The sequence below is a fragment of the Curcuma longa genome, chromosome 18 (genome assembly GCF_044706935.1).
Source record: "Curcuma longa cultivar G26 ecotype Majalengka, Jawa Barat chromosome 18, ITB_CL_G26_1.1, whole genome shotgun sequence".
In the NCBI taxonomy this organism is placed as follows: domain Eukaryota; kingdom Viridiplantae; phylum Streptophyta; class Magnoliopsida; order Zingiberales; family Zingiberaceae; genus Curcuma; species Curcuma longa.
The window spans coordinates 5,405,533-5,421,664 of record NC_133878.1 but is presented as its reverse complement, the minus strand read 5'-3'; the positions used below and the strand labels follow the sequence as shown (position 1 = coordinate 5,421,664).

Here is a 16,132-nt window from a genome sequence, read left to right as displayed (position 1 = left end):
TATATTATGTGCCCCATGGTTCAACCTGAGTCTAAAGTTATGATGTTTCAAAGTTTAGAGTTTAATATTCACGTTATAGCAGCTACGAAACCGTAGCTGCTACAACTACACGGTTGGTTTGTAGAAGACTATGTTGCTAGTCTTTAGAAGATCAACAACACATTATTGCTGGTACTCATAAGATCAACAACATGTTGTTGTTGGTCTTCTAAAGACTAGCAACGTAATGTTTTGCAGACCAACAATAATATAAATAAAGTCACTGACAATCGGGTTTAGGTTGACTCGGATTGAACCATGTGTATACTGGATAAACTTTAAGAGGTTATAATTTTTTATTTGGATTGAATCATAGGATGTACAATATATCAAATCGAAGATCATTGTATCATGTGGTTTAACCCGAGTCAAAAGTTATGATCTCTCAAAGTTTAGAATTTAATATTCATATTATAGTAGCTACGGTTTATAATTGAGTTGTCATGTAGTTTTAGCAGCTACGATTTCGTAGCTGCTACAACTAAATATTAAATCTTAAATTTTGCAAGGTCGTAACTTTTGACTTAGATTGAATCATGAGACACACAATATATCAAATTGAAGATCGTTCAGAGATCTTCGATTTGATATATTGTATGCCCCGTGATTCAACCCGAGTTAAAATATACTCACTCTAAAGGAACATCTACAATCAGCATCAAGTCATCAATTTTGTCTTTGTAAGTGATGACATATTACATTCATTGCAACATTCTTTCTTGGATAGTTCTCATGTGAGAATCAATAATTTATAATAATAATTATTAAGAAATACAAATACATATCAATTTATGATTGTAGTGGTAATTAAGTCATGCTTGTTTACTTAAGGAAAATCATTTGGACATGCTATCCAAGGACTCCTTGAGCTCCTTGTACCCCTTATAAACTTTAAGGTCAATCTTCTTCAAGTAAGGAGCTCCATCCATGCTAATCTTCACAAACAATCAAACGACGTCCACCTTCGTTTCCATCTTCGATTGCACCTTGGCATTTTATCAAATAACTACCTGTAAAAAAATAGAACTATCCTAAAATACATAAAGTTCACATCTTTCGAAATCAAAAACTTACTTCGCCACCAGGAATACACTAACACTCTTGCGACGGGAGTCGTCCTCTGGCAAAAAAACGACGAAGTCAATCTCATCTTTGAAAGTGCTCATTTTCCTTCCCGTGTGATCGGCTTCTCCGACGCATCGAAGCTCGACAGACCAGCCCACAGCTCGATATCCTTGACGTAGCATGCCACAGCTTTTATGTCGTTCACTTTCTTTCAAATCTCGATCAGAAACACCGCTAATTCCCAAAGCACACCACGAATTGATTCAAAATTTTAGCTTTGATCTCAAATTATCGTCGATTTATCATATCTCTTTGCGCCACTAGATGGATCGAAGGAGACGATGGAAGAAATTCATCGAGATGTCTATATTACCAATCGCTCCGATATAATCGAAGGAGGAGGCATGAGAGATTAAAATTTTTTAACATTTAAATAAAATATTTTATAATTTTTTTAAAGAAGAAGGAGATAAGTATTATAGGAAAGAAAATAAAAAAATAAAAAAAGGATAAGATGTCGCTCATTAAATGTGAAACCTAAACCCTTTCGATTTTTATCCATTTAATATCGTCCACAGTCGGACAAAAACAAAGAAAAACGTAATTTGAATGATAAGATAATAAATTTGAATGATGGAGGATATTCTCAGCTCAAAGTCACGTGCGTAGCGCGTGCGCGGGAAAAAAAAGACGGGAATTTGGGATTTTTTTTCTTTTCCGTTTAGGATATTTATTATTATTGTTATTATTATTATTATTATTATTATTATTATTATTCTCCATTGGCCCTTAATCAGCCACCTCTTGCCTCTCTCGCGACGGAGATGCAGCATCGTCCCAGCGCTGGTTCTGCTAATCCGCCTGCTGATCTCCGTCCGATGGGAAGGTAAACCTACCGCTGCTCTCCGGAAAATGGCGATGCCCGCCGCCACTGGCTTCTTCTTCGCTCCTTTCCAATTCAGGCAAGCTAAATCACTCTCCTCCTCCGATAAACCTTCCATTTCCCGTCACGCCCCTCTCGGGATCTCTCCGCCGTCTCTCTTCGCCATCTCGAAGAATCTGGCCCGCCGAGGTGTCTCTTCCCGGTGTTCCGTGGACCCAAAAACATTATTAGAGGAGGAGGAGGCTGCTGAGAAGCGCCGGGAACTTAATTCGACCAACTTGCCGTGGGACATGCCGGCCCCCCGCGTCGAGGAGCTCTTCGACCAGTGCGGGGCTGCGAAGGATGTCGAGGTACGGTTTCCTGCCCATTGGTTACTTGATAAGTTACTCATCTTGATTGATTGAGTTGTTCGGATCATTGGTCAGAAGATGAAAGTCGCTTTGGGTTGAAGCGGTGAATTTTGAGAAAATATGATCTGCTAACTAATTTAAACTAAATCAAATTGACTAAAACTTGGTGAATTTTGAGAGCGAACCGCATATGATCTCATGAACAGTCTACTTTGTGCAATTAAAAAGCCTTGGTTAGTTCATAACTAATTTAAACTAAATCAAATTGACTAAAACTCTAAGCTATCCTGGTTAGTGAATTGTAACTTGTAAATGCTCACTTAAACAATTAACAGGTGTGTTGCAAGTAACAAATACTTTATATATAACTATGAATAGTTTTTAATATTTTTATGCTTACCACATCTGCCTTCACATTTGTTTCCATGTACCATGTGTGCACTATGTAGTGAGTTAATGGCATACCACCTTGTATATGTTTTTGAACCCTGGTTCATATGAACTAAACATAATGAGATTGTCAGAAAATATAGGCATCGTTTCTATTGAATACTTTGGTCCTATAATTACATCTACTGGACTTATCTCTTTGGTTTCATTTGAGTGAAAAGTATTTTTGTTTCATTAATGGAATCCATGCTAGATTGCTAGCACCAAAGCTTAATAAATTATCAATGTATAATTCTCTACATTATGGTCTCCATTTAAAACTTGAATCTTGATGCTTATGCACTTCAAGATTTTAAATTGATGCTATTGCAAATGTAATTCTAATAGAGGCGATTTTTTTCTATTAGGAGAAAATGTCTTAAAACAGTCTACAACTTAACTAAACTTTGGGTTACTAATTTTCCTTTATATTCATCATTATTTTTATCGGGTTTGGGTTTCTTCTTGAATATCCTTTTAGAGCCGAATATTTTAGTGTTAAGAGGAAGATCCATAAGATGCTATGTATTATTGCCCTGAATTGTCTTTGTTTCATCATCTATGGCTTTTCCCCCCACAATTTGGCATTCGAGATAGACATTATTCCTCTAAAAGATTTAGGATCTTAATGAAACAAAAAAAATGGTTTAGTTCCTCATTTTTTGTCAGTGATAATCTATTCACTCTCTATTTTATGTGCTAAGATGAATTGGTACTGATAATAATATATACTATATGATACAAAATATAACTTTATTAACTAATCTTACCGTTTCTGTTGTATTTTAAATAATAACCGCTTGTATTTGTTCCTTTAATTTATTGTTTGAAGCCAGTGAATCATTACCATAGCTTCTTGGTTTTATTTGGCTCAGACCATTGTTTAATTTGTTCTCACTGTGATTATTTTCAACTTCTTAAAGGAGACAACATTAGCAAGTACCTCTGCCACTGCCAAGGAGGAAATTTCTAATTCACTGAAGTTGCGCGAGTGCCAAAATGGGAAACTAGCAGAAGATGTTGCTGCAGTTCATGGTGTAAAAATCAGGAGGCGGCCACCAACTGGACCTTCTAAGCATTATGTTGGGCCTTTTGAATTCCGCTTGGAAAATGAAGGAAATACCCCAAGGAACATCCTAGAGAAAATAATATGGGACAAGGATTTGGAAGTGACACAGGCAATTTCTGATTTAACCTATGACTATTTGTTTTACTATTCTTTCTTAATTGGTGAATGCTGAAAATTCTTATTTCTGCTTCCCTTTAGTTAAAAGAGAGAAGACCTTTAATCACAATAAAGAAAGCCCTAGAGAATGCTCCACCTGTTAGAGATTTTATTGGAACATTGAAGGCATCATACAAACATACAGGTATGCCTGCATTGATAGCAGAGGTCAAAAAGGCTTCTCCCAGTAGAGGTGTGTTACGGGAGAATTTTGATCCAGTGAGTGTTTTGTATCCTACTTTATTTTTTATTTATTCTGTTTTGTTCATGTTTTGTTAAATGATGGGGTTGACACATTTAGTTAAGTTTCACACTTGTCATTAACTATATAATATTTGTTCATATGCTTTCTGATTCCTACTAATCTCTGGCTATTAATAATCTTGCATATTTGATCATTGTTAAACTTATGTAAGTATATATACATATTTCACTTAATGATTTTTTAAAAAAATTTCATGCCTATCATATACCATCTCAGTGTTTCTTATGGCATAATTTGAGCCTATGTTACTGTTCTTTTTCCGGTCCACTCAAGTCAGGCAATGAATGCAACATAACCATTATGTTCTTGTTGGTCGGTCCCCCAATTTGGCAGTGTAAAGAAAATTCTTGAGAACAATTTGTTAATACTTTTTCTTACATTGAATCAGTCATCCATACATTTGTGTTTGACTAGAAATTTTTTATGTTGTGTTGTTCTTAATTCAGTAGAATAAGGTAAAGTGTTTTATATAAAGCTTTCTGAGCTCTGGTTCAAAAGGACAAACATACTACAAATTACAAAATGAATATCTTACCTCACACTTCAGTCTATATAGTGTATGTCTTTCAAGCTGCTATTTGGGATGCTTATTAAAAGGTATATGTTGGCTACAGCTATTTGCAACTGAGATTTTAAAGGCCATAATGCCATATCTTAGTGGAGGATATAACTTTTCTCATATTTATTCGAAAATCTGTTATTTCACAAGTCAATTTCTTAAAAGATACTGCCATAGATGAAACTGTTGATATTGTTCGTGGGTTGTTTCTACATTTGGCTACTTACATTCACATTTAAAACAGGTTGAAGTTGCCAATACATACGAGAAACATGGAGCAGCATGTATAAGTGTCTTGACTGATGAAAAATATTTTCAGGTAGCATTCTCCCATTTATATTTCTTTTTTAACAATATCAATAATACTTGAAGCAATCCTATGGATAGAATGTGATTGATTGAGGCTGTCTGTTTTGCTTCTAGGGAAGCTTTGAGAATCTTGAGTCTATTCGCAGAGCTGGAGTTAAGGTCTGTAGTCAATTCTTCCAAGTTTTCTGTTATTCTGGATGATTCTTTACAAACTATAGTTCTTTCATGTCGAGCATATCTCAGTTTAGTATGATAATCTAATCTAGTAAAAAGTGCAGTGTCCGCTTTTGTGCAAAGAGTTTATAGTTGATGCCTGGCAAATCTATTATGCTCGCTCAAAGGGGGCAGATGCAATCCTCCTTATTGCTGCTGTTTTACCTGATCTTGATATAAAATATTTGACTAAAATCTGTAGGTTGCTTGGCCTAGCAGCATTGATTGAGGTTAGTTAACTTCCTTTATTTCATTGAAAACACTTGAATGCAGATATTCATCATTTGGATCTTGCTTAGGTGCATAATGAAAGTGAACTGGACCGAGTATTGGGCATAGAGGGTGTACAGCTAATTGGCATCAATAACCGTAATCTTGGTATGAGTATGTATATTCCTTTACTGCAAACCCTTTATAGTTACAATCTCTGTTGCTCCTTTTCACCTGTAAAGATAATGATCGTCGTGGCATTGCAATTTTGGTTTAATGTTGCTGAAACAAATTGTTGACAAAAATTAAAGAACCTTTTTAATCTGGTCCATTCTAACATTGAATTCTTTGTATTTTTCCAGAATATAAAACTGGGTTATGACTTATTTTATATGATTTCTCTCTATAATCTGCTTTCACCTTCTTCCTTTATAAGCATATCCACTGTGAACTTGATAAGCCTAAGATTTGTTTCCATGTTTTAGAATACAGATAACCAACACCTTAACTGATCAATTATGAAAGCTCAGGATCTTCAACCTAATTGACTGGTCAGAATATAATATCGCATCTATTGCATGTCTGGACAATTCCTCTCTGCTCTAATCCCCAAAAGTAACTTGGAGTAGTGCGGGTATGTATTTTTAGTAGTTGGACAAATGAACAAAGATAATTTTGAACTTTATCTTGTGCATCTGTATTTCCATTGTCATCTAAAAATTGTAAACTAAGTTTTTTGAACTGGACTTGTTCTGTAATTGTGAGCCCAACTGCTTCCTATCTTGTAAGTTAGTGATATGCCTGGACTAAAGAAGGCTAATGAGCCAACTCTTTGACCCACCCAAAAAATTAGCCTAGTTTGACATTCATTAGGATTACTTGATGTGTCCAAAATCAATATTGGTTACATTTTGAGGCAGATCTCAGCCAAATTCTCTGGGAGTATTGTGCTTTAATGGTTCTTAGTGTATGCGGTTGATCTTGTTGAAATACCTGAGCGAGAGATTTCAAACTGAATGGTTAGCAGCCAACCTTAGACATGATTGTTGTAGTCAGTTGTCAAAATCTGTATCAGAGTCTGGATAAGAATCGGGATAAGGTAGTTAAAGAATAGTGTTAGTTGCATGGAATTAGTAGGATCTGCAAAATTAGAATCAGTGGGAAACTAAAAAATAATGAAAAATACAAATTTTTTCATATTACAGCAAATCTTGTAAAAAAATGTCTATTTATTTTGTTACATATCTTAATAATGTCATATTTATTAACCAATAATATAAAAAAGAATGTCTATTTATTAATATAAAATTAATAAATAATAAATATAAATTATAACCCATAATATAAAAATGTCTATTTATTTTGTTATATATCTTAATAATGTCATATTTATTAACCAATAATATAAAAATAATGTCTATTTATTAATATAAAATTAATAAATATAAATTATAACCAATAATAGTATAATCACTCAATAACACTTTATTGCTAATATTTTTAATTAGTACTATTACATAATATTCAATGTTATACCGTTTCAAGTTCCTAACTACATTCGAATCAATTTTTAGTTAAAGGAAGCAGAGTTTTAGGATGCTTGTTGATTGAGAGAGACTATTGCATTCTCTCTCAATCCACAATAACTTTACTTGATTGTAGTGAGTGAGTGAAAGATGGGAAGATGTCGAGTATAATGAGTGACGGAAAGGTTGAGTAAGTGATCATTATCTCGTGGTGAATTTTGAGTTGTGGCAAGTAGAAGCAATTTAAGAGGGTGCTAAAGACTCTCTCCTTGTGCAAGTTCTCTTAAAATAAAGCTAGGATTAAAGAATATGTTAGGTTGGTCAAAATTAAAGTCATCTCAATTGAACCAAACTTCAATTCATTTTCATCCATTTTGGCTATCAATTTGACTAAATTTAATGGATTGCATGAATTTTGTAATCTAACTAATTTGTAGCTAATTTCTTTGAATCTCTAGTTTTTTCTAGATTAATTTTTCTGAGATGCTGATTTCTTGGGGGGAAAATTGAATCGACCATTGCCTATAATGATCTAACCCTGGGCGATCTATTTCTAAATTCATTGATTTTGCCAACTAGGAATATTGTAAAATAAGTACTATTTATTTTTCATAAAGATATTTAACCATGTGGTATAACCCACTGAATTTATATTCTTATATTTATCTTCTTGCAGAAACATTTGAAGTTGACATTTCAAACACAAAAAGGCTGTTGGAGGGAGAGCGTGGGGAGCTGATACGCCATAGGGACATCATTGTGAGAAAACTTATTGCTCCTTGTTTTTAGTTCTAGCCAAGCAATTTAAATTGATTATGGAAATAAGATGCTGTTATATATCCTGTAAAATGTAAAAGTTTTTATTTATCAACCAATAATGTGTTTTATATAGTCAGATGTTTAGGGTAGGACATCCCCGGGGCAATGGTGCAACGGTAGGGCATCCGGATTGTAACTCAGGGACCCGCGGTTCGATCCCCAGCTACGGCGTATTTGCAGGAATTTTCCTCCAAATGGGGAACGCAATCAAAGGATGCTGGGCATCTGGATTGGCTGCCGTATGCGCTTCCCGATTTACCCTGGTGGTCGGTGGGAAACTTCCGTGGGACCGGGCCGACCACTCCCAGAGATGTGGCTACTGGGATTATCATTTTTCCGACCACTCCGAGAGATGTGGCTACTGGGATTATCATTTTTTTTATATAGTCAGATGTTAAGCACTTTGCTATACCAATATACTATGTTACTCGGATATGAGTATTTAACATGAGTGTGGATCTGACAGTCATTTCTAAATTTTGTTTACATGTGATCAACAGGGGTATTGAGTACCCACTCAAAGTGACGATGTCTTAGGATCAGGCATGGGGATAAATGAAGAGCCAACTATCAAACTTATATATGCATATATCTAATATCAACTGTACTGCATGCTATTTTTAGAGAGAAAAAAATGAAACCTTAGTAGACAGTAAGGGAAGTATGTAGTAGTAGTATTGTCGCATGGACTGCAGTCGCTTGCATGCCAGCATGGTAGGTCCCAAATTCTGACTAAGTTATGTAAATCACTCTGTGCCATCGTATTCCTGTTCTGGCCTATTCTACTACTAGCCATTGCAGAACAGGTGGCACTGCAGAAACTTCTGATATCTTAGCTTCTATATTGCTTAAGTCTCACTTCAGTGTGTGTGTATATATATATATATCAAATTTCGGTGTACATTTGTGTACAATATATATATGAACTACATTATCCCTACACTAAATTTCTTGAATGCAACCTGCTTCTTCAGGTGGTATCAGAATCTGGGTTATTTACTCCTGAAGATATTTCTTATGTCCAAGATGCTGGCATCAAAGCAGTAAGTTTTTTGTTTACATGTGTTATGGTGTGCATTGGTATTTTCCTTTTCAATTGCTGTCTCATATTCTTAAAATTTTCCTGAGAAAAAAAGGGGCATTATGAAACTAATCATGTAAATGCATCACAACTGAGTTTCTTTGTTTAAGGGGTTTCCTAGGTGATACTGGACTTGTGATATGGGTGCACTGAATTGCCAGTACATTATTATTATTTCTTTCGTGTTTGTATCACAATATGAATTGTAAACTTCCTATTTTCAGTTACAATTTGAAATGCATAATGTCTGGATAAAAACAACAATGAAAATCTCAAGGTAAAATGAACTAATTGGTAAGCCTCAATCAGCTTACAGTAGATTACTGCATTTGGTAAAGCCTCAACAAGCACGATGAACTGCCCTTCCATAAGTGGTTTGTCCGATGCTTTTGACTATTATTATAGTTGATAACCTAATGATCCTATATTATCAAACAACTGGAGGTTCAATAGCAGCAAGCAAATAAAATATTTTCTTGCCATTGAATTCTTTTATATCCATTTAGTTGTCACATGTATTCCATCTTTGTTTTTAATCCCTTCCTTACATTCATAATTCTAGGTCTTGGTTGGAGAATCTCTCATCAAGCAAGATGATCCAGGCCGAGCAATCTCTGGACTGTTTGGTAAAAGCATATCTGTGAGGTAATTTTGCGGGAGTTACTTTAACTCCAAGATTGAAGAACAGATTAGTTCCGTCATTTACAATTTGATTTGTCTTCGTATTTTTTACTCCATTTGGTGTTCCTATATGAGTCTTTCTTGAGTTCGACCATCGAAGTGTATTGTGCATGTTTCAGCTTTTGATTATGGATGTTTCTAATATAACTGTTTTTGCATTTGGAATCGAAGAGAAAATAATTTCTTAGTGCCCATAGGTTGAGTTATTCCTAAACTTTTTTATCCAGTTCAAGTCATGTGCATTCATAATCCACCTCTCATCAGAAGATCAATGTTAACAAAAATATTCAATAAATTTGTGAAATAGTGATCATCCATGAGGTTCTCCATGTCTCCTTGATATCTTGTTTGTCTTCACTAGCAATAGCTCCCAAACTTGTTCTGTGGATGATGTTCCTATGCAATCCTTCTCTTCTAGCTATCCCACTAGAAGTTGAACACCTAATCATGGAAACTGATTGAGCCACCTCCTTAGAAGACTTTATCTCATCTCTATCACCAATTTTGTCATCTCCTCAAAGATTTTTATGACCTCAAACAAACTCCAATGTGGATTTCAACTTATCCTTATGGTATCAGTCTATTTTTCCACAATTTTTTTAAAGAAATTATTCTCCTTCTCTTATATGTTGATGATATACTTATCCGAGGAGATGATTTTGTTGGGAAACAAAGCTCCCAAGTAGTCAAGTTTGACTAAATTGTTTTGATATGTTTATCTGAGGGATTAATTTAGGTGTCACTTGTATTTTTTATGTGCACACAGACTTGCATATTGCACATGAAGCTTGTAGAGTTAGTTGACTCGATGAGGTTGAGTTGGTTCGTGCTTAATGGCTCAGCGGCATAAGATGAATATGAGAACTTACGAGAAGTTTCGAATAGACTATGGCAAGGAGTGTTGGGTGGTTGCAAATGTGATCATAAGATTGTGGGTTCAATGACTCAAAGGCTTGGTACGAGGTGGACCTGAAAGGCAAGGAGGTTTAGAAGATAGGAAGTTTAGGGAGTTTGATGGATTTGAGGCTCGACGCGAGTTGGACTCGAGGGTGGCTTGAAATGAGATGGACTCAAAAGCATAGAGGATTAGTTGGTATAGAGCAAGCTTGGAGCATCCAATGAACAGAGGTCTCGCGAAGTCGACTATAGGGCGAGAAATGTAATCTTGGGGCTTGTATTTTTTGACAACATTAACAAGGATGTCTTTGTCTATGTGAAGATAGAACCTAGTGGCTTGATTTGAAACCTTTAACCAAGGGATTGTTGGTTCCAAATTATAGTCTTGCATAGACTTACAAGGAGATAAGTCGACTGAAAAAGGGACCATTGACTAAATTTAATTGATTGGAGATTGTTTCAGTTGATCAGAGCATGACAAACAATTGATGAGTCAACTCAGTGTAAGAGCTTGATAATTAGAAAAATTATTATTATTATTATTTTTAATATTCAAGCAATAATTGACTGGATATGTTTTTTTAAGTGACTGGAGGCTTTAGCAGTCGGCTAGAAGCAGAGTTCAATTGACTAGTAATATAGCCATCCACTATCCAATAGATTAAAGGTAAATAAAATGTGTAAGTGAAAAGTCTTATTGTACGATAAGTTCTTTAGGAATTTTGAGCTGTAAAACCTTCATAAAAATATTTTTAATCAAGTGCTTACTTTTGGCCAAGCTTTGAACAACCTTCTCATAAAATAATATTTTTTATGAGATGTAGCAAGGAAACTAATGTTTACTACTCCAAAATGGGGACAAAGGAGGGAAAGGAATCAATGGTGAAAAAACCATCCTCAGGGAAAGAGAAGAGAAAGATGAAGGAAGAAAAGATAAAAGAAAGAAATGATAAAAGATGGGAGGTAAAGGAATCCTTCGGCTCGCAACCTGCTGCTCGTGCTCGTGGTCGCAATGTTGTTTGTGAACTCACGACGATCGTGGAGAGGCCGCAAGTTTGCGGCAACAATGGAGAGGTTGCAAGTTCACAGCATCGCCATGAACTCGAGCGGTCTTGCTGCTCCTCATGGTCGCAGAGAGGCCAATTGTGGCCACGTCATGAGTTCACGGCAAGGCTGTGATAGTCGCAACGGATACAGAGAGGTTGATTGCGGCTCTCGCCTCTTATGACGGATGCGGAGAGGTTGATCGCGGCCTCACCACTCGTGACGGTCGCGACATTGCCGTGAGTCTGTGGGAGGATGGTCACAGCCTTGCTGTGAGTTCATGGAGAGGCCTTGATGGTGGCAAAGAGGTCAGTCATGGCCTCGCCTCTTGCAACAGTCGCAGAGAGGTCAATTGCAACCTCACTTCTCGCGATGGCCGCAGAGAGGCCAATCGTGGCCTCTTGCCTCTCACAATGGCTGCCGAGAGGCCCACTCACGGCCTCGCCTCTTGGAACGGCCATCGTGGATGCAGCAAACTCGAGTTGGCCATTGATTTTTATTCAAGATAATTCTTCATAGCTAACAAGGTGGAAGGATAGAAAGTTTATTCCGTTCAACCATATCATAGAGCGAATACACCACAACACAACAATTTGCACTGCCATCAGAGCAAACAATACAAATTATACTCAACCAACATACATAACCGCATTGCTAAACTCGATTCAAACTTTTGTCGGTTTGCCAGAATTACTGCTAACAAAAAAGGCAACTTGTTTCAGAAGTTCCTACTAAATTGCTTCAGCAACAAAAGTTAGTTGCATTTACATGTGTGACATCAAGCAACATCATAACACCGAAAGCTATTTGTTTCTCTTCTTCGCTGCACTCTTCACCAAAGCTTTGCAAATAATCTCTCTCTTTCTCTTCAAGTTGTCGTTAGTCTTTACCGCAGAGTTCTTTGCTTGATTCTCTAATACCCTCTTCATGAAGAATTTGAGCTTCCACAATGTGGTTTCACTCTGCAGCAATACAAAAGAGGAGAAGCAAATTGGATTCTCTGATCAGCAAGAATGATGCCTCAAAGAAGGCTACTATCTGAATGACAAAATAACATGTTATCAATGCAAACTTGAGATCAGTAAGTTAACCATTTTTTGCACATCTGTTAAAGAGGCATATGCACTATATTACTGGCAAAGTGGTAGTTACAAATGGAAAGGTTTTCAAAAACATGGCGATCCACTAGCAAATGTTACAAATTCAATCCAAAAGGCCTATCAGACAATATTGTGATTACGTGAGGTTAGTTCTCATCAACACTAATCCTTGGCCAGTTTTTCTATATAGCAACAAAATATGACAAATAAAAAAGAAAATACCTGCGCATCCAAATCGAGATCCACTACTTCGCCGGTGGCTTGGAAACTAGGATTGTCTTCAGCTATAATTTCTAGAGCCATGTTGAGATCTTCAGGGGATAAAGTGCTCAGGCCAACCCCAAGCTTCCTTTTCTCCTCAGTAGTCATTTTTCTGAAACAAAGAAATTTAAGCATTCGTCACACCATCACATTCGCGGTTCACTTTCACACTGCTGGAAAAACAAGAAGGGCAGACTAAATGGAAGTAATAATAACCAGTGTCCTAAAAGTAACCTCATGTTGCTAACAAAATAACAGATTTAATTTTCTGAAGTGAAACTAGTATTTTAATGTTCATTAAATAAGTGGATTAGTCGAATCGTAGAGCCAGTAGACCTGGATTACTAAAAAAAAATTAATAAGTGGAAAGAATTTTATACAAAATGCAAAGGGAAGTACAACAAGAAAGAAAGAAGAATTAGACTGTTCATAAATACGATATTCAATTATCTATTAGATATAAGCACTCTTTCAAGTTTAAAATAATCTCTCTTTAAGTTGGCAGGAATTTACTTGATAACTTTGTTTTAACTTGGTCTACTATGGAATTCAAATAACAATTATATTAGTAGTATAGAAATAAAAGCAGAAAGGAAAAAACAAGTATTTAAATAGGATTAACGATTGATATTGATGGCAAAAGCAAATATATCATGTTATAAAGATCCTTTCAGTTAGCACAAAGGAAGCATATCATTCTGCTAGCCGATTGTCATGCTGAACATGTATATGACATGTATGTTCAACTATTTCGACACTTTAATTGTGGCACACTCCAGATGGCATGAGATGATGGATAGGCTTAGGGAGAACTCATCAAGACTCAAGAAGCCAGATAGGATTCTCCTTGTTGATGCCTCCATACTAATCCGAGTCACTGGCATCATCAATCGGTGTGCCAACAAGGCATATCATCTTGGCTGGAGTATAATATCCCTAGCTAAGACCAATACTTCTAATTCCCAGGAGTTCTATCTGCCCTATCATTCTACCTGGTTATTAAATTATGTTATAAATAATATTTTAAGATGGGCTATCTGGCTCTTTATAATCTTTATCAGATATCTTGCTACTTAATCACTAGTTTATAGCTAAGAATCACAACATAAGGGCAGGCTAATTTTTCTAATTCTTGCCCTACATCTGTTGAATGATCAACTTCTAAATGTCAATAGTTGCTCAGCAGTTTAACTCAATGACTTATTTAACAGGAACACAAAGCAGAAAAGGTGCATACTTGTGTGTATATCATACATTCTATAAGGATGAGATGGATGAGGCAAAATTGTTTACCTGCATTTCTCTATTATCCGCGCCCTTAGATCTTCCAATTGTGAATTGAGTTCATCAAGCTGAAAATCGGATTGAAAGTTAGGAAAAAAACACAGTTGTGCTTGAACATGATTAGTTTCTATAACCTGGTGAAGACCAAGATAACATTTACATAGCCATATGAACTCCAGCCTCTCCACTAGAGCAAAAGAACTACAACCACTACCCAGAAATGGAAAGCAACAAGAACACATTTTGAGTATAGAAAGATTACCCCATTGTATGTCTCTAGCTATTTTTGCATATGCAGCCTTTCAAGAATTACGAATATTTGAAAGAGTTTGAGCTCCCTCATCTTTTTGTCTTGCTTCCTGGGAAGTAAAAAATCCAGGAAAAATCAGAAGATAAAACAAAAAGGCATTTACAATGACAGATTTGATGCCATTAACAGAAACTAATATCCATAAAGACAATGGAAAACAAAATGTTACTGGAAGACAAAAGAAGATGGGAGAAGAAATAAGAGTAGCTCAACTCAACCTCTTTGACAACTTTAGGTAGCAATGGCAGCCACTTCTCTAAAATTTTCCAGCAATGACTTTGCCATAGCATGAATATCACTTTGATCATCATTGTGTTTCATTGCATTAGTGAAAACCAATCTTGCATCAGCATATATTTCTTGAACATTCTTATACCAACTGCCATCCTTAGCTTCCATCTGGCTCTTGATTGTACCAGAAACCATGGGCTTTGTAACGATCTAGAAGCACAGACTTAAATTATACCAACTGAATTTTTAAGGGATTTCTTCTAAAACAACATTGAATACTTCTAATCAATTGTTTCGATCAGTGAAGAAGCCAACAGATACATTTCATGGAGCAATGACTTTACCCAATCTTGCCAACAGATTCAAAGCAGAGGGCGTGAGCAAGAGAGACCGAGAGAGAGATAGGGATCGAGAGGAAAGACCTGAGTCCGGCCGGAGCGTAGGCGAGAACCACAGCTCGTTGGAGGTACGATCGGAGGCTCCGTCGTCCGATCCAAGCACGGCGTCGTGAAGAGGCGGAGGAACCGGAAAAAGGAAAGAAGAGAGAGAAAAAACGGAGATCTAAGATTTCCGGAGAAAGGAGGTGCCGCCGCCGCTGCTTCCCCTCGCCGGCGGCTTGATCACGCTGCTCGCGATCGGGATCAAGGCGGCAATCGTGCGGAGTTGCGAGAGAGACGAAGAGAGGGGAGAGGGGTGAAGGCTCTGTTAGGAGAAAAGTGAGGACAGTGGGTTTATTACCAAAAATCAAAAGAGAAAACAAAGAAATTAAAAAAAAAAGCAAATAGAGAAGGTGCGTCCTTTTAATTTTCTATTTTCGACGTGACCGCATTATGAGTTTCAATATTATCTAAAATATATTAATTTTAAAATATTTAAATCATATATCATATCCTTGAAATATTCTTAAATTGGTTATGATACAACAGATTTATTGAAGTAAACAAGAGTCAAATTTTGACGAAACTGAACAATGTTCTCTCTCCATCAGCTAATTTCGCCTAACATATCTCTTTTATTTTTAATTTATATTATCAAATTTAAATTCCAGAATATAGATTTATAAGAATATTGATTTAAAATAATTTAAATTTTTTTAAATTTATTAGTCAGTTTCGGACGAAACTAATGGATTTAAAAAAAGAAAAGAAATATTTTAAAAATATGATACGTAATTTAGATATTATGAAAATTGATAGATGAGACCTATAGAAAAAGAGAAGTATTTCAAAAATATGATATTTGATTTAGATATTATAAAATTAGATACGTGATTTAGATAATATCAAAATTTACTTATGAGATTCAGTAAAATGTTGAATTCTCTTTCACTTATTATATCATTTTTCTTTTT

The 16,132-nt window shown here is 35.9% G+C and overlaps 1 protein-coding gene and 1 pseudogene across 2 annotated transcripts; one reads left to right on the top strand and one right to left on the bottom strand.

Moving 5' to 3' along the window:
* The first annotated feature begins 1,904 nt into the window (after window positions 1-1,904).
* Window positions 1,905-9,834, top strand: LOC141812229 (indole-3-glycerol phosphate synthase, chloroplastic). Of its 2 annotated transcripts, none has more exons than XM_074700276.1 (10): window positions 1,905-2,337; window positions 3,690-3,944; window positions 4,034-4,210; window positions 5,060-5,134; window positions 5,239-5,283; window positions 5,403-5,567; window positions 5,637-5,715; window positions 7,750-7,832; window positions 8,867-8,935; window positions 9,536-9,834. In XM_074700276.1, exons 1-10 carry the CDS (start codon window positions 2,017-2,019, stop codon window positions 9,620-9,622), a joined length of 1,356 nt encoding a protein of 451 aa, XP_074556377.1. In that variant the 5' UTR covers window positions 1,905-2,016; the 3' UTR covers window positions 9,623-9,834. The 2 variants fall into 2 exon arrangements, with proteins under 2 accessions (XP_074556377.1, XP_074556376.1); XM_074700275.1 differs by having other exon boundaries at window positions 5,637-5,721.
* A 2,324-nt stretch (window positions 9,835-12,158) lies between these two features.
* Window positions 12,159-16,132, bottom strand: part of LOC141812137 (transcription factor GTE1-like) — a 4,441-nt pseudogene continuing 467 nt past the window's right edge.